The sequence below is a fragment of the Chelonoidis abingdonii genome, chromosome 10, assembly GCF_003597395.2.
Source record: "Chelonoidis abingdonii isolate Lonesome George chromosome 10, CheloAbing_2.0, whole genome shotgun sequence".
Lineage (NCBI taxonomy): Eukaryota > Metazoa > Chordata > Testudines > Testudinidae > Chelonoidis > Chelonoidis abingdonii.
Window position 1 is genome coordinate 31,928,518 of NC_133778.1, and position 25,893 is coordinate 31,954,410.

At 39.4% G+C, this 25,893-nt stretch overlaps 1 protein-coding gene across 1 annotated transcript in view; it reads right to left on the reverse strand.

The window, feature by feature from the left end:
• The window catches only part of ZNF804A (zinc finger protein 804A), a 251,711-nt gene that overhangs the window by 50,282 nt on the left and 175,536 nt on the right, over nt 1-25,893 (reverse strand). The window contains exon 2 of the mRNA XM_032768211.2: nt 11,503-11,646. Within this exon, the coding sequence (XP_032624102.1) occupies nt 11,503-11,646 (144 nt within the window). The remainder of the gene's footprint in view (nt 1-11,502; nt 11,647-25,893) is intronic.

Genomic DNA, 25,893 nt, shown 5'->3' on the forward strand with positions numbered 1-25,893 from the left:
GTTTACCCTACGTGGTACAGTAGAAGTGAATCTGGAGGAGGTATTTGAAGGGTTTCTGCTTTACAGATAATTCAGGGAGAGTGCTTGTCAGATGTGCATCATGGAAGAAAGCACAGTGGTGATCATGGGAGAAACTGACAATTGGGTAATAAAATATTGCATTACTGGCAGAGAGGAATCAGAGAGATGATAAAATATGAGTAAACAATTTGGGAGGGGCTAAGTTATGAAAGGCTTTGAAGGTAAGGTAAAGAACTTGTATTTGATACTGTGACAAAGGGTGTGGGGACTGGCATGATTATAATAATGGAAGTAAAATATGAGAGCAGAAGTGATCTGAATGGACCCGAGAGACATGTGAATGTCAGGAAGGGCAGCAAAGAAAAGGTTGCTATAGTTAAGACAGAAAATGCTAATAGCCATGGCGGAAGTATGAGGTTGAAACTTTCATATTCAAGAAAGTTTGTAAGTAAACAGATTATTTCTACCTCTTCAGAAAATTACAGGCTGCTGAGTGAAATTGGAAAAAATGGTGTATAGGTTTAATATTCTACTTGCATTCACTTTAATTCCAGTAGAACTAAATATTCTATATACTTTTCCAGTAAGGCCAAGTTTATTCTAAACACACCTCATCACAGCCAATAATCCAGTTAGGAAAACAGTATACATTAGACAAGAACAAACCTTCATGGGCTAAGAAATTTATTAAACATGATATACAATATCTTTCCAATAATTTATAATTACTAAAAAATGCATTTTTATGGCTTGTTTGGGAATGAGAAAATAAAAGTGGCTAGAAATGCAAGAAAATTGCATGTGTAGTATTATACTTCACTCAGTAATATCCCAGTCTAAACTGTCAAATTGAAGTCCTGAATTTAAGGGGTCTAAATTCCCTGGTACCAAATGGCAAATCATTACTTGGCATGTACCTTATGAGTAACATAAGTACTAAAAGGAAATTAAATTACAATTCTTGCTGCTTCAAAAAGCATTGCTTGAGTTCTCCTCCTAAATACACAGAAAATAAAGTATGTTACTAACTAATACAAATGGATTTACTTCTTTTTACAAGTATTTGTAATAAAGCAGTGCAAGATCAGTCATTTACAAATGTTCGATGCCAGCATGTTATTAAAGGACAACCAGCAGAAAAAAAAAATTATCATTGGATTTCTGCTTTTTTGCCTGTGTGATATATAAAGAAGATCTGAAATAAAATGTATGTATCTAGACTGATCAATCAATACTAGTCCATTCTATGGGTGGATGCTAATAATCACAAAGAGGGAAAATATTACCATCACTTTTCATAGTCTTTTTAGAGTTGATACAATTTAGAATTTTGGCTGTAAAGCAGAAGAGTCAATTGCTAAATGTAATAATATTTCCTTTCTTTATCATGTGATTTACAAAAACAACAGACCAAATTCAATCCTGGTGTAAATCCAGTGTAGCCCCTTCCCTCTACCCTCTGCAGCATTCCAGGTCTCATATTTGCACTTAGATTTCAGCAGCGCTTCAGAGGGGGCATGTCAGGACCTGAGTGTTACTATGTCTCCACCCCTGCACAGGAGCAGATGAGAGTAGAGCAGTAGTGCTGTGGAGAGTGCTGCCCATATCAATTTTTAAATGTAAGAAGTGTATTTCCTTCAGCACCCAGGAAGCATTATGTCCTATACGGCATTAAAAGTGCAACCTGCTGCATTACCTTGTCTCTCAAAAGACATAATTTAGACTTTAATTTTATTTATAGAACAACTACTATGCACCAGGGAGGCAAGGCCAATTTCCAAAAACAGTCATGTCTGTTAGCCTAATATATCTAAAATAAACTCATACTTGGAATTTTCTTTCTGCCTTTGTGCTCTGGTCACATCCTTACATTTTAGCAGAGTATGGTCTTGATTTCTGTGCCTCACCTTCTTCATGGTCCAGTGCTGTCATCTGGCAATCTTGCTTTTCTCCCGGGAACAGCAATGTCAGCATTTTTTAAATGGAATGGAAGGAAGAAATAACAGAGTTCTACTGGAACATTTCTGTCCTCCTCAAACATTACAAATCAGACACCGTGTAGTGGAAGTACATAATCAACATGCCCAAACTTGATAATACGCCTTATAATTGCAACAACTGATGATAATACGTAAAAAAGCTATATTTAAAAATAATCATAACAACCATAAAAACTTAGAAAATAGATGTAATATAGTTGGTTTGGTGCTTTTTTGCCTGTTAATATATAAAGAAGACCTGAAATAAATGTGTGTATATATATAGTGGCTGCCATTTGAATTTAACATTACCATGGGCAGTAAAGAAAAACAGCTCCTTCTGCAGAAAAAATATATAGAAAAAAATGCCAAAGTGATTTTCAACAGTGAGAGAGAGCTACCTATGGTTCAATTTAACTAAAAGCTTTTAAATCCCAGTGTATGTTTAATTAACATTCAAGAGAGTCAAGATTGCCTGCACATCAGAAGACACAGAAATGAGAAATATCACTGTGCTCTAATGTGATTAGCAAACTGAAAGAAGCAATATAAATTTGCTCCCTATCTGAAAACTTGTTTTCTGCTTGTTTGATTGCAGGAACTCAAGGGAAGTGATGGAAGCCCCATCACTTTAGTAATTTAAAATTAGAGAAGATGAGGTGCACCACAATAAGCTGCAGTGAAGTATTTTGCATTGGTAGGAAATGGACAGGATGGGATGCTGCCGAAGATATTTCCATCCCTGATTTCTGTAAGCCAAATTCTACCCAGGACAGGAGCTTTATTATTTCCAGGTAGGAGAATGGAAAAATTGCTGTTTCCACTCCATTTGTGTGGCTTCTGCCTGATAATTCCACTGGGAAATAGGGTTTTTCCCCGCCTGCTGCAAAAGGGGCAGGGACTTTGGCACTGAAATTCTCATTTCTTAGAGAATCTACTGAGCCAAGAGCCATTCGTGCAGAAGCTATGTGCCACTAATCAGCTTCATGGCCCACAGAGTCTTCAACGGCAGCCCAGTTCTTGCCAAGTCCTCTGTGTCTTCTGATTCCACTCTTCCTTTTTAAGCAGGTTTCAAGGTTCATTAGTGGCCCAGCTGGTGAGTCTTGCCCATATGCTCAGGGTTTAGCTGATCGCCATATTTGGGGTCGAGAAGGAATTTTCCTCCAGGGCGGATTGCCAGGGGCCCTGGAGGTTTTTCGCCTTCCTCTGCAGCGTGGGGCATGGGTCTCTTGCTGGTGGATTCTCTGCAGCTTGAGGTCTTCAAACCACAATTTTGAGTACTTCAATTAACTCAGTCATGTGTTAGGGGTTGTTATAAAAGTGGATGGGTAGGGTTCTGTGGCCTGCTTTGTGCAGGAGGTCAGACTAGATGATCATTTTGGTCCCTTCTGACCTACGAGTCTATGAGAATTCAAGTGCATTGGAATTGTCTGTGTCTTTAAGAGAATGATGCTGCAGACAATGGCCTTCCTCAGGCTCTGCCTCCAGGCTGCTCCCTCAGCGAGTTATAGGAGACCTGAATCTCCACAAAGCACTCACAGGGTGAAGGTAAAGCAGGATGTATGTAACAGAACCAGGAGGAGCAAGATATAAAAATGAAGTGAAAGAAGTTCAGCATCCTCACTTTATAAAAAAGGTGGCCAAATGGAACCCCACCTTTATGGCGTCACCAAACTCTGGTCTGCTATATTGTGTCTATAACCTTGGATTTGTTTTGTATGTGGAAGAGTTCTTGAGAGTCTTTGAAGCTTTTAAGGTTTCACTTTGAACAGGGCCCAGTGCCAGTATCCTGCTGTAATACAGGACAACATTTTAAAAGCCAAGCGTTCCAAGGTGGTGTGAGTAATAGCTAATCTGTATTTTGTGGCAATGACAACACTCTCAAGACAGTTTGCTGCCTTAGCCTGATCCTGTGTCAGTAATGTGAATGTGACGTATCTAGAATAGACATGAAAAAAATAATATAAAATATTGTTGTTGTCAGAGAAGAAGTGGTTGATTTTAGGGCTTTGCAGCAGGTCAGTTTCCATTGTTAGAAATGTATGCTACGGAAGCTAGTCTGGTGTATGTTTATTTACACTACATACATGTTCTTATCTATACAATATACATAAATCCCGTTATTCTTAATCCAAGATTAACTCAACTATAAACAGCCCTAGAGACCCAGCACCATTACCTGGAGCAGCCATCAGGTACAGCTGCTTTTGTCACAGTCCCTCTAGATCTCAAATTTCCCTCCCCATTGATATAGGATGTATGTCCATGTCTATCATTCTCCAGTCAGGACCCAGCAGGGCAGCAGAAAATTCACAATCAGCAGATTGATTGCAATGCCCTATTCATGCTCAGCAGATTCATTACAATACATTTTATGGAGGTTTGTTTTATCACCCCTAAATATACTGGAAGGTTGTTTTGTTTTCAATCTTGTACAGCAAATGTAACAGAAAAAACATTATCAAATTCAAAGCAAAATTCCTATGTCTGATACGTTCCCTCTGTTATTTTGAGGTTACAGGGATTAAAAAGCAGTGAGGTATCATAACAGAAAGATCAGGTTCCAACACCCCACTGCTTATGGCTGTTTTTCCCCAAATGCTGTCTCTGCTGACAACCACACATCCATTTGCATTTTCTGATGTATAATAGATATAGTCTGCACTCCAAGTCATTCTCTTGCATAGATCTTGATGGGGAATTTCCCTTCAGAAAACCCGCAAGATCACAATAGCTCTGGTTAACTTACTTAGAATAGGGAAATACCTTTAATCTCATATGTATCCCTAATGGATATGCATCCTGGGACAGACACTTTGTTCATCACAATCTTTGTTGAAAAGTTTAGGGTTTGGTTTTTTTTTTTCAAGAAACCTTTGGTTATGGAAAAGTGGAGACACACAGCGTGTTTTGCTTCAAGTGAAGCATTAACGCGGACTGTGGTGTTCATTATCCCTTTCAAACAACATAGTTTCTTCTTAAAACAATGACGTTTGGATGTTGTGAATGGCAGTTGGTAGAGGAAAGAATGATGGAAGTTGGCACAGGAAAAAATCCACTATGATGGATGAGGATATTTATTTATTTTCACAAATATCTTGATTTTTTATTTTTTTTAAAGAAGCTTAAAAGATGACTGCAAGGGTTTGGTGGGTTTTTTTGTTTGTTTTTACGTTGTCTAAGGAATTAGACAATTTACAGCATAGATTGACAGTGGTCAGCATGTTAACATCCACCACTGTATTATCGGCTGCTCTACATTTGTTTCCTATACAGGTGCACATAACCTTAAGTTTAAAATATCTTGGGGGGGGGTGTATCTGAAACCTTAGTAAAATTGGGGTTTTGTAAAACTGATCTCATTTTCACCCTTTTTCTTATGTGTTACTTCACAAGTAGTTTGTGATGTTATAAACACCCAAATACTAGCAAAGACTCCTTTCCAAATGGCTATATTATAGGTATTCTCTATAATCAGAATGCAGTATCTCAGAAGGCCAGTGCAGAGAAGATAATGTGGGTTGAGAGAAAGGAAGAAGCCACAGGGTCCATAGTTATACAGATCTAGTGGCAACAAAACTTCACACATGTGGAGTGGGGTGCAACACTTGCTACTGCAGCCCACAGGCATTTCTCACCCTACAATTCCTGCTTAGCTCCTTGCACACAACTAGTTTAATTATGTAAGGAGAGTTGATCTTCATCCAATGAACCATACGTTGAGGAATGGCCTCTGACTTTAACGGGACCATTTTGTGCCAGAGTTGCACTCATATGACTGTAATCTAGCTGCATGATTAAATTCTCTTTGGCATTAGCTCTCTTATTTTACTTTTCATCCACATCTTGGTGGGTTGTTTTTTTTTAATTTGTTTTGTTTTGTCCTGATACTGAAAGAGCATTGAAAGATCAGATATGCTTCTGGTGTCAGGTGGCTAGTCAGAGGTTCCAGTATAGAGCTGCAGGCTTTCAAATTCAGAAATAAAATCACTTTGTTCTTGTAGAAACAAAAGTCCCTAAAGGAACAACTGATTCAGGAGACCTTGTGTGATCTGGCCTTCCTCACTGACAAAACAAAACACTGCACTATGCTGACTCTCACGGGCTGTTGGATGGTCATTTATTGCCATATACTGTATATTCAGCTGCCGCTCCAACACTGAAGTATTCTTAGCAACACCTACAGGAATTCTCATTTTTCCCTCATGTCAGAAAGTTATAGGTAACATTGCTGACAGTTGCCCAGACAGAAATATATCCAGAGTCTTCACAATCCACTAAATGAATGTAATTGCTATTTTCTATGTCAGAAGAGATAAGGCACATATCCCTATAGTTGAAGCAAGTGTTTTTTTATAAATAGAGGATCACCTTTACTGCAGTTTTAACTGATGTGACCAAAAAAGAAAAGATTCAGTGATAAACACTGTGTTCATCTTATGCTTCCTTATCAACAGAAGAGCAACAGGGTCATCCTATGGTTTGAATAGTAGCCCAGGAGTTTGAAGAGCTGGATTCTATTACCACATCTGCCATGGACCCTGGGCAAACTATTTAGGCTCACTGTGAAACAGTGAGCTAAATGATAATGCTTAGCATCCTTACCTCTGATTTTGTCATCTCTGAATGGGAATCTGGTGTTGTTCCCCTGTGTTTGGAACTGCTTAGTTATTTTTTCTTTTTCTTTTTCAAGTCCCTGAGGCAGGAATTTTTTCCCCCTGGACACGCATCTTGTAATCACCTTTTACAGATGCACTGGTGAACTGTACTGATGTTACTCCCCAGATCTTGTGGTCAAAGCTAAGAACAAGAAAACACTAAAATAAATTAGATCTTGAGGCAACAGCCTGAACCTCAAGAAAAAAAGGTGCTCTGATGTCTCTCCCTTTCTCACCTGAAGAGAAAGATCCCTTACCATGATCATGAAGCCGGATATTCAGACTTGTCAAACACAAGAAATCAGGGCAGGTCTTGACAAAGCACTAAGGCTCCCATTCAAAGAGGACAAAATTACAGATAGATAGATAGTTTCATTATTCTCTATTCTGCTGCTCCATCAGGTTATAAACTGCTGGAAAATAGCAAGTCTTAAAGAACATCCTTTTTCAGTAATGTCCAACTGCAGCAGTTCCTGAGATGGGATAAAGGCAATCTCCTGATGGGTCACCATGAGACCACCAGACCCTAGGAATTTGATGGTTTGGTGAGCTGTCACTTTGTAGCATCATCGTGCTATCACCAGCAGATCATCCAGATAGCATTAGATCTTGATGGCACTGGGATTATGGATAGCTGCTCTGCAGTCTGTGGTATATTGGAAACTGGTTTTAAAAAATGACAAGCTACATCTTTACATGTGAGAGATTTCCGGGTCCAGCTTGCAGGATAGAGGTCTCTGAAGGAAGCCATGTGATCTGGGTCAGCTGAGTCAGTTCTGCAGCCGTTTAGAATAAGGTGGGGTGAGTTGTGCCTCTCCGTTTTTAGGGAACAGACTGCTTTATGTCTGTTTTGGGTTCTTGTGTGTTATTCTGAAGACTGAGAAATAAAGTTGTGTTACGTAGCAACCTTTCACCAGGAGTATTTATGTTTTTATCTAACTTCTCTGTATGGATGATGAACACAACAAAGTCCAGAAACTTTGTCTTATGGGAAAGCCAATGAGAGAATAGTTAGATAACTGGCCTGATGAAATGACTATTAGGTGCCTGCTGAGTGGAAGCCACCAAAAATGACATCATGGAAGCTGAGGGGGGAAAGACCTGCCTGGCAGAGCATAGAGCTGAACACAGGTATGAGAGTTCTTGAATTTTCCAGTTAGGCTTAATTCACCTGCTGAAGCACTAGCACAGCTAAGACTCTACTGTTAGAGAAGGAGAATTCCCAGGCTGTATCAACATTCTCCCCAGATTTTTCTATCCTTGACAGATAGAAAGGAAGGTAGAGGGGAGATGGTGACAAAAATAAATCCAGGGGCAAAAAAAATCTCTGACTCTTAGCATTAAGATGGAAGATTGTGGGGGGTAAAGTCAGTGACATTCACCAGGTATGCCTGAAGAGGGCACTGACAGGCAGAATGTACTTGATTAAAAAAATCCAAAAAGAACCTTGTCTCTTTCAAAAACCTGGGGGAAAAAATCAGAAAATTCACCATATTGATGCCTGACACAGCAGATTCCCAAGTTAGCAATGCTCTATTTAGGCAGCTGTATAAATGGTCTGAATTTCAGCGGTGTTGAGCATGCACAACTTCTGACATCAAGGCGATTGTGATGCTTACCCAACTTTCTAAGACAATTTGACATCAACAGATGAAAATCACAACGTAAGGATAAATATTCTTTATTACTATTATTTCAGGAACAATATCCTAATTTGCCAGGGTTAGTACAGAGAATTATCACTTTGTTTGGACACACTTTGTTCTACAGATGGACTCAGACTGCAAATTTGCATCTGAATCCCTAAGAGTAAGGTATTGTATTCACAGTTGATCTAAAATGTGAAGGGGACTAGCTTCTGGTTGTTATTTGGATGCAGATTGAAATCTCATATGATCAGCTGGCATTACAAAATATCCTACCCCTTTTAGGCTGAAATTTCATGAGGGCTATGCCTTCCCATCAGGGCCGGTGCAAGGATGTTTCACGCCCTAGGCAAAACTTCCATCTTGCACTCTTCCCCCCCATGCCCCCACCCTGAGGTGCCCCACTGCACGGCAGCTCCCCCCCTCTGCCCTGAGGCACCCCCCTTGAGGCATCTCTCCACCATCCGCCCTGAGGCACCCACCTCCGCCCCAGCTCACCCCTGCTCCGCGCATGAGCATGAGCACCCCGAGCATGGCATCGCTGCTTCACTTCTCCTGCCTCCCAGGCTTGCAGTGCCTAAGCTGATTGATGCCACAAGCCTGGGAGGCGAGAGAAGTGAAGCGGCCACAGCATGCTCAGGGAGGAGGTGGGGCAGCTGTGAGCTGGGGCGGGGAGTTCCCTTGCATGCCGCCCCTCCCTTCCTTGCTGCAGGAGGCCCTCCCCGTGTTCCCCTGCCCCAGCTCCCTCCCCCCAAATGCTGGCGGCAACCGGGGCAGCCGAAGATCCGGCTGCCGTGGTTGCTTCTGAAGAAAATGGTGACCCCAAATACCAGCACCCTAGGCGACCGCCTAGGTCGCCTAAATGGTTGCACTGGCCTTGCTTCCCATATATAGGTATAGTGCCTAGCACATTTTGAACACCACTGCATTACAGATAAATACATAAAAGTATTAACCATTGAACACTAGTCTTTATTCGGCATCACTCCTGACCTCTAGGATCCAAAACACTGTTTTCTCATCCCATCTATAACCAATAGAGAAAAGACTAAATGCTGCAGTCTTTGGTGAGTCCTCTTTGCTTTAAAAATTTGGCAGAGGCTGAGAGTGCTGCTGAGTTGACTTGTTCTGTCCCTGTTGGGGACAGAGAACTCAATATGGTGTCAGTGACACTTCCAATTGAGTCTCAGTCTTGCTTTTTCCGTGAAGTTAGGATCAGCTCATTTTATGAAAACTGTTTAAAAAAACCTGACGAGTTAAATTTAGTATCAAAGGAACACAGAAACTGCCATAAAGTTTGGCTCAATGCTCTATCCACCTTAGAATCCTGTCTGGCAGAGGCCAGTGAAGGCATAAATCCTATGAAGGAAAGAATCAGAAAATCCTGCCCTTAGAGGAAGATCGATATTCATTATTTTTTGTGTCTTATCTAAAGTTCACAGGAGATTTAACCCATTTTCTTTTTATAAATTTGCTTTTTATTTAAGAAATCACCCCTGGATAGCTTACTTCTAATACTATATATTGTTCTACTGTAATGGCTTGATTAATGTTCCTCATAATGAAAGAATATACACGGGATTTAAGTGGTCGACGCTAAATTCCAAAAGAGAAATTCATTGCACATAGCCAAAGCTTCTACAGTTATTTTCGTACATCCACCATCATTTTTATGAGTTGCCAGGTATTCTGCACATCTGAGTTGCACAAATAAAAATGCAGAACAGTTAATTGTAGCCCAGTTTTTGAAACTCTGCCAACAAATGACTACAGCATGGTGTTACAAAAAACAAAATTAGTTTCTCATTTAAAGTATCTTTCTCTCCTGCCTTTAACAGGAGGCTTTTGTGAAAAAGATGCTGGATCTCTGTATGCTTCTACATAAACTCTAATTATAAACCATTTAAGGGCTGATAGAGTAATTTGTGTACTACCTAATTAAATATGTAATGTTTCCTCTGCTAGTGATGAGAGAGAGAGAAATGATGTGTCCCAGGAAGATGCTTTGGAGGGAAAAAAAGGCAGGGCAACCTTCATTCTGGAGAATGTGGTGGTGTTAGATGATGGTGCAAGTGGCACAGAGAGGTCCGTGAAAGTACAACAGAGATAATGTTTTGTAAACTTGCAAGGAACATAGGAGACTCAGCACTATGTTTGGTGTAGTGATACCTACACTTCACTCTTTATGCACTTTCTAGCTCAAGGAATCAAAGTCATCAAATAAAACTATCCAACTGAAACTATGAATAAGGAAATGATATCTAAAATATTTTTTACACCTTACTCTGATGCATACAGTTCTGATCACTGTCGGAGACAGGATACTGAATTAGATAGACTAATGGTCCTATCCTGTAACACAGTTCCTATGGTCCAGTGATTCCACTGCCTTGCTTCTTACTATGAACTCAGTATTCCCTGTAGCAACATAAATAATCATAGTGGCATGCAGTATTTTAGAGAAGGTTAGTATTGAAAATGTGCATTTCAGAGTTTACACTTAACTCATAGCTAGCTGTGAGTAAAAAAACCTGTGTATTCTTCTTCTTTATATTTTTATCATTGATCCATTAAAAAAAACAATTAGAATTCTTTTGAGAAATGTAATTGGCAGTAAAAGAAAACTTAGCAATAAGTTCTCCCATCCTGTAGAATCAACTGTGATGAGAATTTCCTATCTGCATCTGTGGTAAAAACTGTTTCCCAGGGCACATTTAACTAATAGACTACAATATTTATTTATATGCCAAACTACTGAGAAACTGAGAACCATTGACTTTTACGTTCATGTTTTTCCTGAGTACGTTTATCATTGCCTGCTTCCATTCACTTTTAGAATGCTCACAGTTCCCATAGAACTGGCATTTTCTCTCAGTCAGGTGATCTTGGAGGTTCCCTTGTCAAAACATCTTTTAAGATTTATTTCTAAGCAAACTGCACATTTCAATTCTCAGTTCTAGGGATTGCTAACTATGGACATAGTTGAAGCCTGTGATTTTCAGTCACCTCAGGGATTTGGACACCCAGTTCCTCACTAATTTTAATGAAAATTGGTGGTGAAATCCTGCCTACTGAAGTAAATGGCCAAACTCCCATTGGCTTCTGCAGGGCCAGCAGATCATCCTGGGTGTCCAAATCCCATAGGTGGCTTTGAAAATGCCACCTGGAATGGCTACATAGCTAGCAGATTCGTCTTACCTGTTTGTGAGCATGGTCATATGAGTTAATGTGATTGTCAAACTCCTGGTGTTTGTAGTACTGTTTGTCACAGAGTTCACAGTAGAAGTTGGCCTTAAGGTCTTCCAGGGCTTTTGCTATTGTGTTCTCCTTTTCAGCATAATCCTGAAAAAAACAAAAAAACAGCAGAACTTTAGTTGTCCTTCTGATGCTAGAAATTGGATTTGTGCTCTTTATTTTAATCATATTTGTCAACATTGATACTGCTATAACTAAATTTCTGCACATATTTACCAGGTCACACTGCACATATTTTCAGTGAGAGGCACACAGTTGTGCACATTCCAATTTGCTGCACAACTGAAGGCTAGTCTTAGGGTATCAGACAGATGCCAGTCTAGAGAAGCAATTTGTTTAAAGTTCTGTCCAAAAAGGCCAAATATTTATCATGCCTAAGGTCATGTTAATGTTAATTTCTGTCAAATAACCAATGCTTAAAATGTTCAGCTTATAGTGAACCTAACCAGAACAAGCATGAAGACAAAAAATCACTAATCTACTCTGGTTACAGGACAATTCCAATGAATGATGATGATACAAAATAAAAATAATAATAATAATAAAAAACATCATTAGAATGACCTATCTGAAAATATACACAGATAGATAAATTAAAGGATCTTTTCTGTGATGGAGGTTTAATGATTTTTTCCCTCAATTTGTTATTTGTCATCAGTAAAAAAGAAATACAGCTCTGCTTGTCATTCATATATTAACATCTTGCAAAGAAACAGAGTTAAAAACAATCTTATTTACTATTGGAGAATAAATTCTATAAATCCCTATTTGATGTTTTCTTTCCTAGATACACTGACTATACTATGGCCTGTTCTTGAAGACCATAGTCAGTGTCTGATTCTGATCTCAGATCAGTTTGACATCAGGGTAACTCCATTGACTTCAGTGGTATTACTCCCAATTTGTAGCACTGTTTGTGAGATCAGAATAAATGGTATAAATGTTAATTACTCCAAGTCCATACACTGAGGAAAGAATACATTTGTCTGGTAAATTATTTGGAAATTTGTATCAGTATGAGGCTTCTTAAACCAACTTTAGTTTCTATCAATCTGTTTCTCCCAACAACCTCCTTTTTCAAGGAGTAAAATAAGAAAAAAAACACTATGAAAAATTATTTTATAATCATACCACTTAATGTTGACTTTACCTCTGAAAAATGAATTAAAATGTTCCCTATTATACTTATTTATTAACAATTGTAAAAGCATGTCATACAACGTCTGTTTTTAAAATAGCTTGTATAAATCTGCAATATGTTATGGAGTTTCCTAAAATGTTCAGAAGAGGTGTTTTTTTTTAATAAATAATGGGAGTAACAATCATAGTAACTTCAGTTTTAGAGTTGCATCTTAAAATGGTACTTATTTCAATATAATTCAAAGTGGCAGAGCAGCTGGCAGTCATTGCTGATTCATTCACAAGTAGCATAATCATAGCTATTTTATCATCTACTTTCATTTGTTACAATAAAATCAGATTGAGTATTTGCTGTTAGGATAGAGTAGATAGCACTATGGGGTTAGAGTCACAAAAAGAATAACAAAATCAGCTCAGAATTTTGTCTTGAATGGAAGCTAAATTGCTCAATGTTTCTAATGAGTGAAGGGGAAATCACACATTTAAAAAAATGTTTTTTAGATTCTTATGTTTTATAAAAATTAAGTTTCATATAAAAACCAAGTGAGCTATCAGTTCCAGGAATGAAAGGTGCTACTTTATACTTAGAAATAAATGTATAGTGTATGAGGGCCTTGCCTGGAAGCCCTGCAGTTACTAACGTGTTTGAAACTCTCTATTTCAAATCACTTCTATAGTAGCTTAGTTTGGATGAGTTTGGAGTAGAAGTGGGGGCAGTACAGGCAATCTTTGAGGGGATGGAATGTCTTGCAACACTCTGCAGAAACTGGTCTGGAGTTGCGGTGGAGGTCTCCAAAGGGATTCACATCCAGTCTTGGTGGAGCTGCAAAATCAAGGGGTGGAGAGATTTGTGAAATGAAAACAGTATTACAGCTCTAGAATGTTATATAAGTCTGTTTAGAGGGAAACATACAAGTACAAAGAATATGCAGGACAGGAACAGTGACAAACCATGATGATGCTATTTTTAGTTTCTATAACACTTCATTTGAGGATCGCAAAGCCCTTTACAAAGCAAACACTGAGCCAGATTCTGTTACTCTTACTCACATGGAATAGCACCTAATTTCTTTAATATCCTCATTGATGTCAATGGTACTGCTTCTGGAATAAAGTACTACTTATCATAAGAGTGAGACAACCAGGGTCACTCTAACTGAAATGAAGTTTACTTTGCAATTATACTCAGCAGAACCAATGCATCATAACAGAAATAGCAGTTCCTTGCACCATGGTAACCACGCCACCACAACTCGTATGCAGCCTTAGTGCTTAGACTCATACCAGTCATTATACAGGGATCACTACCATTGAAATATGCTATAGAATGTCTAAAAATACACCGCAATTCTACACAACAATATATAGCAAAAGTAAAGATGCAACTGTGACATTGCACTTCATATTTTTATGGAAATATGCTAATGAGTGTAAATATAATGTAACTGGAATATGCTTTATACAAAAGGTCTCTTGTAAGGTATCATTACAAAGCTTATAATCTACTGAGTGTGTTCATCTTATGTGTATGAATGTGTCATTCTTGTATCTGAAGCTAGAAATATGAAGTATTACTCTGAAGTCCTATTGTAACTATGCAAAGTGTGAGCCACTAATGATGACTTGGAATCTTGATGGCTCCCATTGACTAGGACAGTTGGTTGTGAATGGCTCTGATTACTCACAAATCTTCCTGGGTATGTGCCAGCCAGCCCTGAAAGAATGGAGAATGAGGTCTTCCAATGACATGTGATCATGTCACCTAGTACTTGAATCCCTCTTAAGCCTTGTGCTTTTCCATTTAGAAGGAGCAGTGGGGACCCAGAGAGACAAAAGATTCCTGCCTTGTGCCAAAACTATAAAAGGAAGCGGAACAGAACAAAGGAGGCTGAGCTGGATCTAATGAGGTCTGTACCAAGGGAAAGGAGTCTAGTCTGTGAAAGAAGCTTATTGGAACACCTCTGAGGGTGAGATTTACCTGGATTCAGTTTCTTAAACGTATTAGGCTTAGACTTGCATGTTTTGTTTTATTTTGCTTGATAACATTCTTTGTTCTGTCTGATATTACTTGAAACTATTTAAACTGATAAGAACAGATATACTACTTTTTATACTTAAGAAAATCACTTTTGTTTATGTTGTGCCAGGGAAGATAATGGAGCAAGTGATTAAGGAAATCATTTTCAAACACTTAGAAGATGATTAGGTGATAGGGAATAACCAGCATGGATTTGGAAAGAACAAATAGTGTCAAACCAATCTGATAGCTTTCTTTGATAGGATAACGAGTCTTGTGGATAAGGGAGAAGCGGTGGATGTGGTGTACCTAGACTTTAGTAAGGCATTTGATATGGTCTCGCATGATATTCTTATCAATAAACTAGGCAAATACAACTTAGATGGGGATACTATACGTGGGCTAATCTGGCGTAACCACACTAGAGAGTAGTTATATGGTCTCCCAATCTCTGCTAGATGTATAACAGGTGGGTTTTGGGGTCTGTTTGAGCCGGGCTTGCTCATATCTTCATCATGACTTAGTCATGCATACAAGTCGTATTTAGTTTGCCGATGTACCAAACTGGGGCAGAGCGCAGCTGCTTTGGAAAAAAGGTCTATTCATGATCTGCGACAAATGCGGAGAAAGGTCTGAGGTAACGGATGAGTTTATAAGCAAATGCAAGTGTACACTTGGAAGGAACATCGTTCCACATACAGAATGGAAGAGCCTGTCTGGGAGGAGTACGGCGAACGGATCTAGGGTCATGTGACCACAAGCTAAATTGATGCACACGTGTGATGCTGTTGCAAAAAGCATACATGATTCTGGGATGCGTGATACAGCATGCCAGAGGTCGGCAGGGAGGGCTTCGACGGCGCCTTATTCCTGTAGGGGCAGAAGTTTGCACAGGTATTACGCCTGAAGCCAATTAGGTATCCAGAAGCCGTTAGCAGCCTGAAGCCCAGTCACCTGATAAAAAAACCCTGCTTCATTCAGACAAGGGGGTGTTGGGGCAGAGGCCGTTTGGCAGGTGGAGCCGAGTGGATTGCGTGGCGAGGCAGACGATAGTTTGGCGGGAAGCAGAGGAGAGTTGCGAAGTGCTGCAGTGAGCTAGAGCAAGACCAGGTAGGGACACCTGGCTTGAGCAGAGGGGGCAGGAGCCCCCACCAGCTGAAGGGCAGGAGAGGAGGACCAGGGAAGAACGCGTATCATGTTTAGCCTTGCTCCTAGGGCCCCTGGCTGAGCCCGGCAGGTAGAGGGCAGTCCTGGGCCCTCACTCTCCACTCCCCTCGCTGGAACTGTGGGCCGTTTAATATCCCAGTTCAGGGCAAGAACAGCCGAACCACCTCCCCTCTTCCCAGAAGAGAAAGCAGAGACCCATATAGTAGTGCTGGCCATTTGCCCATGCCAACAGATGTGTTGTGAGCAGACACGAGAGTCATTCTCACTCTACTCTGCGCTGGTTAGGCCTCAACTGGAGTATTGTGTCTAGTTCTGGGCACCACATTTTCAAGAAAGATGTGGAGAAATTGGAGAGGGTCCAGGAGAAGAGCAACAGATGATAAAGGTCTAGGAACCTGACCTGTGAAGGAAGGCTGAAGAATTGGTTTGTTTAGCTTGGAAGGAGACTGACGAGGGGACATGATAGCAGTTTTCAAGGTATCTAAACAGGGTGTAAGAAGAGAGAGAAAACTTGTGCATCTTAGCCTCTAAAGATAGAACAAGAAGAAATGGGCTTAAACTGCAGCAAGGGAGATTTAGGTTGGACATTAGGAAAAAGTTCCTAACAGTCAAGATGGTTAAACACTGGAATAAATTGCCTAGGGAGGTTGTGAAATCTCCATCTCTGGAGATATTTAAGAGTAGGTTAGATAAATGTCTATCAGGGATTGTCTAGACAGTATTTGGTCCCGCCATGAGGGCAGGGGACTGGACTCGATGACCTCTTGAGGTCCCTTCCAGTCCAAGAGTCTATGAATCTATATCAGTGTTATAGAAGGCAGACAATTTATGAGTTTACTGTGTTTAAGTTTTATACAGAGTAAAACGGATTTATTTGGGGTTTGGATCCCTTTGGGAGCTGGGTGTCTGGATGCTGGAGAGAGGTGACTTGCTGAGCAGTTTGTGGTTGAAGTCTGCAGCTTTGGGAGCACAGATCAGACCTGGGTCTGTGTGGCACCAGGCGAGCATGTCTGGCTCAACAAGGCAGGGTTCTGGAGTCCCAAACTGGCTTAGAAGTAATTCCAGCACATCAGGTGGCAGTCCCAAGGGGGTCTCTGTGACCAAACCTGTCACAGCAACTACACCTAGTTGAGACTGCAAGTGGAACCAAGTAGGCAGAATGTAATAACCAGAGATGGAACCTGGCCAAAACACTGGTGAAACATCACTACTTTTAAAGAAAAGCTCTAGAAGTCTGGAAACACCTCAAATGATCAAAACCTTTGGTTTTATGTCTCAGTGCAAATATTATTGCAAGCCTTTCCCATTTTTCATGAAGAACAAACCTGATCAGCTGGCATACTAACTGTAACTAACCTGGGCACAGGATTGCTTTGCTGCTATTCTGCCTGGATTTTCTGGTATCATGGTATGTTTGGGGATTTCTCTTGGCCTTAGAATGAAGTAAACACTAGTGCTGCAGTGTGTCTAGTAGCCAAGTTTGGAGACCTAATGCTGCTGAATTGGAGGTGGTCAGTCGATGGGAAAATGCAAGGAGCCTGGTGTTTTTCTGTGCATTAAAGGAGTGGACAATTGACTCACTTTGTTAGCATCCCCAAAGAAACAAGATAATTGAGAGAGCAGGTGGGACACCAGCTTAGGAGGCAGGAAGCTAATTGCTCCAGTTACCACAGATTGGAATGGTACACAGTGATGGTATACATTACAGGCTACTTTCTCCCCCAGCCCAGCTCCAAAGACTGCAAGAAGATAAATAAATATGGTTTCAGCACCTTTCAGGAACAGGCCTGCGGTGTCATTATGTGCCTACACCTAAAATGTACTCTGTGCACTTGGTATGTTGATCCTAGAAAGTGCTGAGCACCTCTTGTTAGGTGTTGGATGCCCTGTTCTCAGCATCTTGCAGGATAAAGGCCTCTAGTAAGCAAAGGCTAATTCTTAACTAGCCATATAAGATTGTGAGTAAAGAGCTGTGTGATGTGATGCTCCATATTCTGTATAGAAATATGCTTATGATATGAATATGGTATAACTAAGCTATATTTTATGCAAGATGGCTCATGTAAGATAGCACTGGAAAGGTTATGATTTACTGAATGTGATTATCAAATTTGTATACATATATCATTTCTGTATCTGGAATTAGGAATATTGACTATTACAACTTTGGTTATACTTGGAAACGCCCACCAGACAGTAAGCAATCAGCCTTAATGGGCCATTAGGAAAAAGACAATGAGTCTTCCAAGATGTAGATCCCCATCGTCTGGGAGCTCCTTCCTGTGGACATTGCAAATAAACCTGATTTCATGGTTTCTTTGACACTGCAAGGTCAGGTGATAATGTCACCTGGTAAAAAGTACCGCCTTGGACAGTGTTGGTACTTTTCTACTGGAAACAAAGGATTCCTGCTTTATGTAAATTCTATTTAAGGATGGGAAGTAAGGCAAACAAGACTCTTCTCCATTGTCTTCCTGCCCAAGAAGAAAGACTGCTGAAAGTATCTGAAAAGACAAAGGAACTGAGTGGTGGGAAAGGCAAGGGCTGAGTCCAGACTAAGACAGAAGTCTAGTCTGTAAAGAGAAATAACTGGAACTCTAAGCCACGGAAACTCTGAAACCTGCCTAAAACAACATCTAGGGTGAGAAATTACTATTTGTTACCAGAAAAAAGAACATGAGTACTTGTGGCACCTTACAGGCTACCAGTATCCTTAAGATCTTAAGCAATTTCCTAGCTGAGTCTTCTCCTAGACAGCTGTTTGCAGACTCTGTGTGATTCTATAACTGGTGTATCCCTACTTGTGGGTGGGTGCTGCCAGAGGCCAGAGTGCCTAATTCAGCAAAACAGGGAGAGGGAGCCCATGCTAGTGGAGCAGGCAGGCTCAGTGAAATCCCAGTACATCAGGTGGCATTCCAGAAGGGGGATCCAACCTTTCACAAGCTGATTGAAACATTTTCAACTAAATGTAAGATATGTTGTTTTGTCAAAGCAAAATGTTTTGTGTAGACATAACAAATTTCAATTAAGTTTTCAAAAGGGAAGGTTTCTGAAGTCCCAGATGGACTCTCTTGTCATCTGAATCAAAAGCCTTACATTTTTTATCCAATAATGGACATTTTTACACAATTCTGTTTTGCAAAACTATTAGAAATGTTTTGTTTTCATTCCAATGTAGACTAAAGCAAAATTTGAAACCTCAAAAGTTGTCACAAAATGAAATTGTCATTCACCCTCCATCTCTGTTATATTTAGAAAAGTGTGTGTTCTATACAATATGTATGTTAACATGAGGGAATGTTATACTGCTTAAAATATTCTTTTGAAAAGGAAAATGGAGAGGGGAAAAAATTGTAGAGTGGCTTTTGTCTAAAGCCAATTAACTGGAATACCTGTGGGCATAATTAATACAGTAATTCTTTCATTTCTGTTAGATTAATTCTTTATGAAGAAAGAGAGTAGAAGCAGCATTCACTGCATAAAATGTAAAATTTAGTAATGCCATTCTTATTATCTGTATTGATATTACTGTTTGAATTTAATGGTTTTGTCTAAATATCTGCACATATTCTGATTTATTTGAAAGAAAGCATAAGTGATCTATATGATGGACTTAAGGGAATAAAGTAAGAAGCAGACCTAACATAATCCAAATTATAATAATTATTTAATTATAATAATAAGATGAATTATTTTTAAAGCTCCCCCATCTCTCAGGCAATGAGCAATGCAAAGTAATTTCACAATTAAATACATTAATTACATTATTCATTGATGTTTAACAAGGTCAGCTCCACATTTTAAGAAGATCACTGACCATGTTTATTTATTTATTTATTTATTTTCAGTGTCATACCCAAATTTAACCAGACTGACCAGGATCAAGGAAACCTGAAGACTGCAGATATTTCCATAACTGCTTGGCTATCATACTCTTGATTTTGCCCATAAAATGGAGAATGTAATTACAGTCTGTAATTGGTAAATCAAACATCATGTGACATTTTCTTAAATGGGGCCTCCCCAGTGACTTTTTCACATTATCTGGCATCCTACTCTAAGACAGAGAGGCACTGATAATCTCAAACAGCAAAGGACCCACTATCTCGTGACTTTATTATCCAACAGGAACATTGGACGAGTGAAGAGGCATTGTCCTGAAAATCATCACTAGCTGACATCTAAGCAGAAAAGACAGTTTGTCCACTTCCTCAAGATTTTGTCCTGTACCTACAGACACAGACTGTGCCATCCAAATCAGAACAATTTTATGTGAAAGTAGCACTTTTCTCCCAATTTCCAAATGGTAGAAGTTCAAATTAACCAACCTATCCTCCACCTAGAACTGTTCTTCTGTGTTCAGACACTATGGAGGAGGCAAAAAATCATTTATTTATTTCCCACATACCTATGGCAAATGTTCTTAAAATTCTGATGTTGTAACTGGGCAGACTAGAATTGACATCTGTCACTTTTAAGAAAGCACCAAGAATCAGTCTGCGTGACCTACATACATAGGTATGCATACCCATATAGCATTTTGAAGGGAACTTCCATTGGCCTTCTCTAGGAGACCATTGAAACAGATTCCTTATCCCAGCTAGAGAACAGTAGACAGGAAGAGGTAATGATCAATCCATGACAATAATATGGTTATATAATCATAGCCTCTTCAGCACCAGACCCATCCAAAAACTAGATCCAAGGTGTGACTCACTTTAACTGTAAAACCAGAAACTATCTGGGATAGACCATGTTTGTCAAGCCAGTTATGAGTCAGAAGAATAGCCACTTCAATGGACATTGAAATTCCTGATCACTCTGAGCCTGGGCACCTCCAATATCAGCATAAAGAGGAACCTACAAAACTCATCAGGATCTCCACAGTGCAGCAGACCTACACATCAGTGTGCTATCCTAGGACTCTTGTATCACACAGGCACATCATTTGCTTCAATTTATGAGTAAGCTCCTGCTTTTGAGATTTAATACACAAAGCAAAACCATTCCATAATCTCCTCTTGATTCATGTTAGACTGTATACCCAGTCAGATTAGTTGGGCTAATAGTAAGCCTGCTGGCTTATCCAACCAGGTCTTGATTATGCAATATTTAAGTAATTGGAATTGTTTTTACTTAAGCCATCTGGGAATTGAGCCCACTGAACCATACCGTGTTTTGTAAAACTTTGTCTACATTTATATAGGATACTGTAAGTAAACACAATAGGCCCAATAGTGAGAGCTATTGAGCACTCAACGCCTATTAAAATCTTTTCCCTCTGCTAAGATATTAATAAACAGTATTAAAGCTCCAAATAGATATTTATACAGGGGTTCATCTGCAGGTAGAAAGAAAAACTATTGGGGGAAAATTAGAAGCAGTTTTTAAAACATCGTATCAATGAGCCATGTACTAGTGCCATGCTGTCATTCTGGAAGGGCAAATTCCTGAGTGAAGCTTGATCATGGAAAATTAAAAATGTAGGGTCAACTTCTGCACCCCATTCTATCTCATTGAAGTCAATGGAGCTCAAACTGGGGCCAGAATTAGTCCCAATAAAGTGTGAATCAATGCAGAATTTGGTCCATAATATTAAGGTTAAACTAAATTTCTGGCAGGCTGGTGATAAGACGGCAATATGTTACCAGTCTTGTCTGTCTCATTGACAGTACTTTCATCTGCAAAACCTTAAAATGGATCATCTTATAAAATAACCTGATTAACGTTTCACCACTACAGCTAACAGTTGTGCATATAGCTCAGCCATAGTTATTATTTACGATGCTCTGGTCCTTTAACATCTTTTTTAAAATCAGGAACTATATCAATAAATATAACATTACCTGTCACAATTTTTTTAAAAATAGTTACTATTAGTAAAATTGGGGCTGTTGTGGGTTGGTGGACAGGATAGTGAAGTGGGACCATGTATCTGCTGTTCTACTTTACTTGCACTAGCTTTATACAGTCCATGCTGAATAGGGTTGAGGAAGGATCTACAGATGCTCTGGAGTAAAACAGAAAGAGTGAGATTAACTGCTGGAATACGGAAACCACTATTAATCCCCTAGAATGTTCCTGGCTCAGCGTTAGGAGAAAGTACCTCTTTGTGTGATTCCTTACCATTGTTGCTTGACACTCTGCACAGATGCAGAAGAGGGGAATGTTTTTTTTTACGTCTTCCCAATCTTTTTTTTAGCCACTCGGACCAAGTCGGCATCTAAGGCCAGATATACAAAGATATTCAGGTGCCTAAGGAGCATGATAGGCACCTAGTGGTATTTCAATAAGAGTCAGGCACATAACCTGCTTCAGCTCCGTTGAAAATTCCACTAAGCACCTATCAACATACTAGGTGCCTAAATAACTTTGAAAATCTGGTTCCTAGTCCCTAATAAAATGTCCTAACTTTGTCCAGCTGAAGGTGGGATTGAATGCTATAACTGAGCACAAAGGGTGCATTTAGTTTGCATAAAATGAAGCAGAGTGCAATTTTTGTCATCTTCAGTACAGGCTGCAGCCCACAGAGAGTAGGTCTATGTAAGGTTTTTTTACCTCAAGTAAACTGATTGCCAGTTAACTGGAGGTGGTTAAGTTGTTTGTAAAAACTAATCTGGACACTCTCCAAACATTTGTTCTGAGCTAAAAAAAAAAAAATTGTGGGAAAAATCTAGGTAAACTGTAAGTGGTTTTAGCCCAGAAAAATACATTTTGGGAGTGTCCACACTAGTCTTAAAAAATGACTACCTTGAGGGGAAAACACCCTAGTGAAAACAAGCCCTCTGAGACTACTGGTTCCAGCAACAAGTACTCCATCTTGTTCCAAGTAATAGGCCTCATCTTTACTACCCCACCAGAGTCCACTTCATTAAAGAGGATGGCAGCTCTGATGTACATTTTAAACTTCCATGGGTTACAATTGGCCCCTTGAACTCACATAGGCCATTTCTGCTGAATGTTGAGCTACGTCCTTGTTAAATAGACATTATCAGGTAGTATTGATGGACATATCACATACCAGCACATGAAATTTCAGAGAGAAAAAAAAGGTGCATGTTCCATAAAACCAATATTTTTATTAGTTACAGATTGAATCTAAATAACAAGAACAAGACAAAATAAAACACAAGAGACAGAAAAGGGAAAAGAAAAGAAAAATGATGTCCAGGAAACACAAAATGGGCCCTGATAATGCAGACAAGTATGCATGTCCTTAAGTTTATGCACATGACTGGTCAATGGGACTATTCCTGTGTACAACTTAGCAGATATGAAATTGTTTGCAGGATCCGAGTCCATGATGATTACGAAGAACATTCTTCTTATCAATCAAACTCACACCTTCCTGTGACTACTGTGCAACATTTTAATCATATTTAATTATTGAAATATGATTTTTATCTCAGTGTTCCACATTCCTCTTTTTTTTCTAGGCTTTGGGAAAAAATCATTTTTAATTTTACTTGTTTCCACCTTTAAAAGATTTTTCTAAAATAAAAGTAAAATGGCAATATAATAGTCTCTTTAATTAAAAATCTGACTTTTTTCTGTCATAGTGCATATGTTCTTCTTAACACCTTTTTAAATTTATCTTTGATTGGTTACAATTTACAAACCATTTTCCTTTCAAATAAATAACCCTAAGCCTTTTGTTATTTAAATACAAATCAATGACTCCAAAGTGTGACTATTATACATTTGACCTACTGAGGAATTGTATTTTGAATTAAAGTAAATATGTCCACTGAGTTTTCACAGTCAATTTGTTTGTTATGAAGAGAGCACTTCAGAATTTAAAATGATGTCTATTCAAGTAAATGCTGGATGAAATCCCAACAGCAGGCTCGGTGATTTTTCTTTACAGACCTTTTTTCCAATTTCGTTTTACAATGGCTTTCCAGACCATTAAACCTTTTCATGGAAATTTACCATCTTTCTTCTATCTTTTTATAGCTTCAGGGATCCATCAGGACTAGCCTTACTTTATGTGTTATGAAGGTATGTGCCACAAGTACTTCAATATCAAGTCATTGAAAGGATACCGTAGCACCGGGCAGGTCTAAAACAATCGTATACAGGCTAGCATATGTCTGTCTTCAATTCTGTTTGAAGTAGATAGTAAAAAGTTCCAGCCTGAAATGTAACCAAGAGAGAGATTCTAGTTTACAGTCCTGGAGCACTAAATTTCTACTTATCCTGCAGGGAAGGAATATCTGTCTTCCAACATTATTCAATAAAATCTTCCGGTATTATTCAATAAAATTCATCCTGAAGGGGCAGATAGGTGGAATGTTAAGATCAGGGACTATATCTGATGTAAAAACTAAAATTCCAATACCCAGCCAAAACCAACTAGCTCCAAAACCCAACTAAAAATTCAGTTTGTAATTATGAACCTGTGCGATGGCTCAACCAGAAGGAAAGGCTTGATGCTTAAATTATTGGGTTAGGTTCTTTGGCTTGTGTTATGCAGGAGATCAGACTAGATGATGATCCATGACTAAAGCTCCAAGGTCCTATGGTAATACAAACATTAATAAAATAAAATAATAATGATTAATAATAAATAATGGTCCATTCTGGCCTTAAAATCTATTATTTTATTAACCTGGATCCTGTGCCTACATTCCAACAATAGTGATTTAAACCTGATAGTTCTAGAATATCTACTGTATTTACCACCCTAACATTCTCCTTCAGTTTTCCATTGCTACCAGAAGTGAAATAAAAGAAAGTATCTGGAGGAACAAAGATGACAGCTTAAATTAGCTATTCTGATATTTGAAAAATTAAAAAGGCAGCAGTGTGATCCCAGACAGAGGGCCCCAGAGCCGAAGGTTGGATGCTTTCTGGCAAAGAGGTGTGCACTATGTCTAGCACTTGTGTGATTTTTCTTATACTACCTCCATTGGTTTTCCTAGTGCTTCTTCCAGCCTGTGAAGCAGGTATTAAATGGTCTCATAGTCACTGGGAGGAGAGGGTAGAACTGGGACCACTGCTTCATTCAGCAATGATAAAGAGATGTAACTGGATACACTGGTGTTGCTCTTCCTCAGAAACTTGCATCTGTATCAGTTCCATATAAGACAACTGGAAGGGATATTTTTTTTTTGTCTTTCTTGGTCCCTCAGACAGTGATCTGCATTTACGCTCTTTAGAAAAGTGGTGCAGAATCCTTTCCCCTTCATTCATGAATGAAAACTTGTGAGCAGGAGCAGCTGAAGAATGCTTTGAGGAAGAAGGGAACTAAGTGCAATGGAGAGCTCATTGGGGCACTTTTGGAGGAAGACTGTTCAGATCCAGGATGGTCTTGTTTGTCCAGATCCAAAGCAGGTCTCATGGATATGTACAAAAGAAAAGGTTTTAAGCAAACTCCTCTTACATTTAGAGTTTTTTGGAGCATGAATGGCAATCTGAGCATTTTTTGGTGATGTGTCTCTCACCAAGACAAAAGAAACATTTTGAATGTCTGTCACTGCAGCATGTGTAGAACTACCTAAGCTAGCTTTAATGTAGCTAGCATGAGTAACAACAGCAGTGAAGCAATGCCAGCACGGTCCTTAGTATGGGCTAGATAAATACCCAGGGTTCTAGGTGGGCTTGTACAACCTGTGCTGAAACCCACGCTACCACGGCTTCACTGCTCTTCATAGAATCATAGAATATCAGGGTTGGAAGGGACCTCAGGAAGTCATCTAGTCCAACCCCCTGCTCAAAGCAGGACCAATTCCCAACTGAATCATCCCAGCCAAGGCTTTGTCAAGCCTGACCTTAAAAATCTCTAAGGAAGAAGATTCCACCACCTCCCTAGGTAACCCATTCCAGTGCTTCACCACTCTCTGAGTGAAAAAGTTTTTCCTAATATCCAGCCTAAACCTCCCCCACTGCGAATGAGGGGGGATTTGATTGCTGCTTTCAACTACCTGAAAAGGGGTTCCAAAGAGGGATGGACTAGACTGTTCTCAGAGGTACTGATGACAGAACAAGGAGTAATGGTCTCAAGTTGC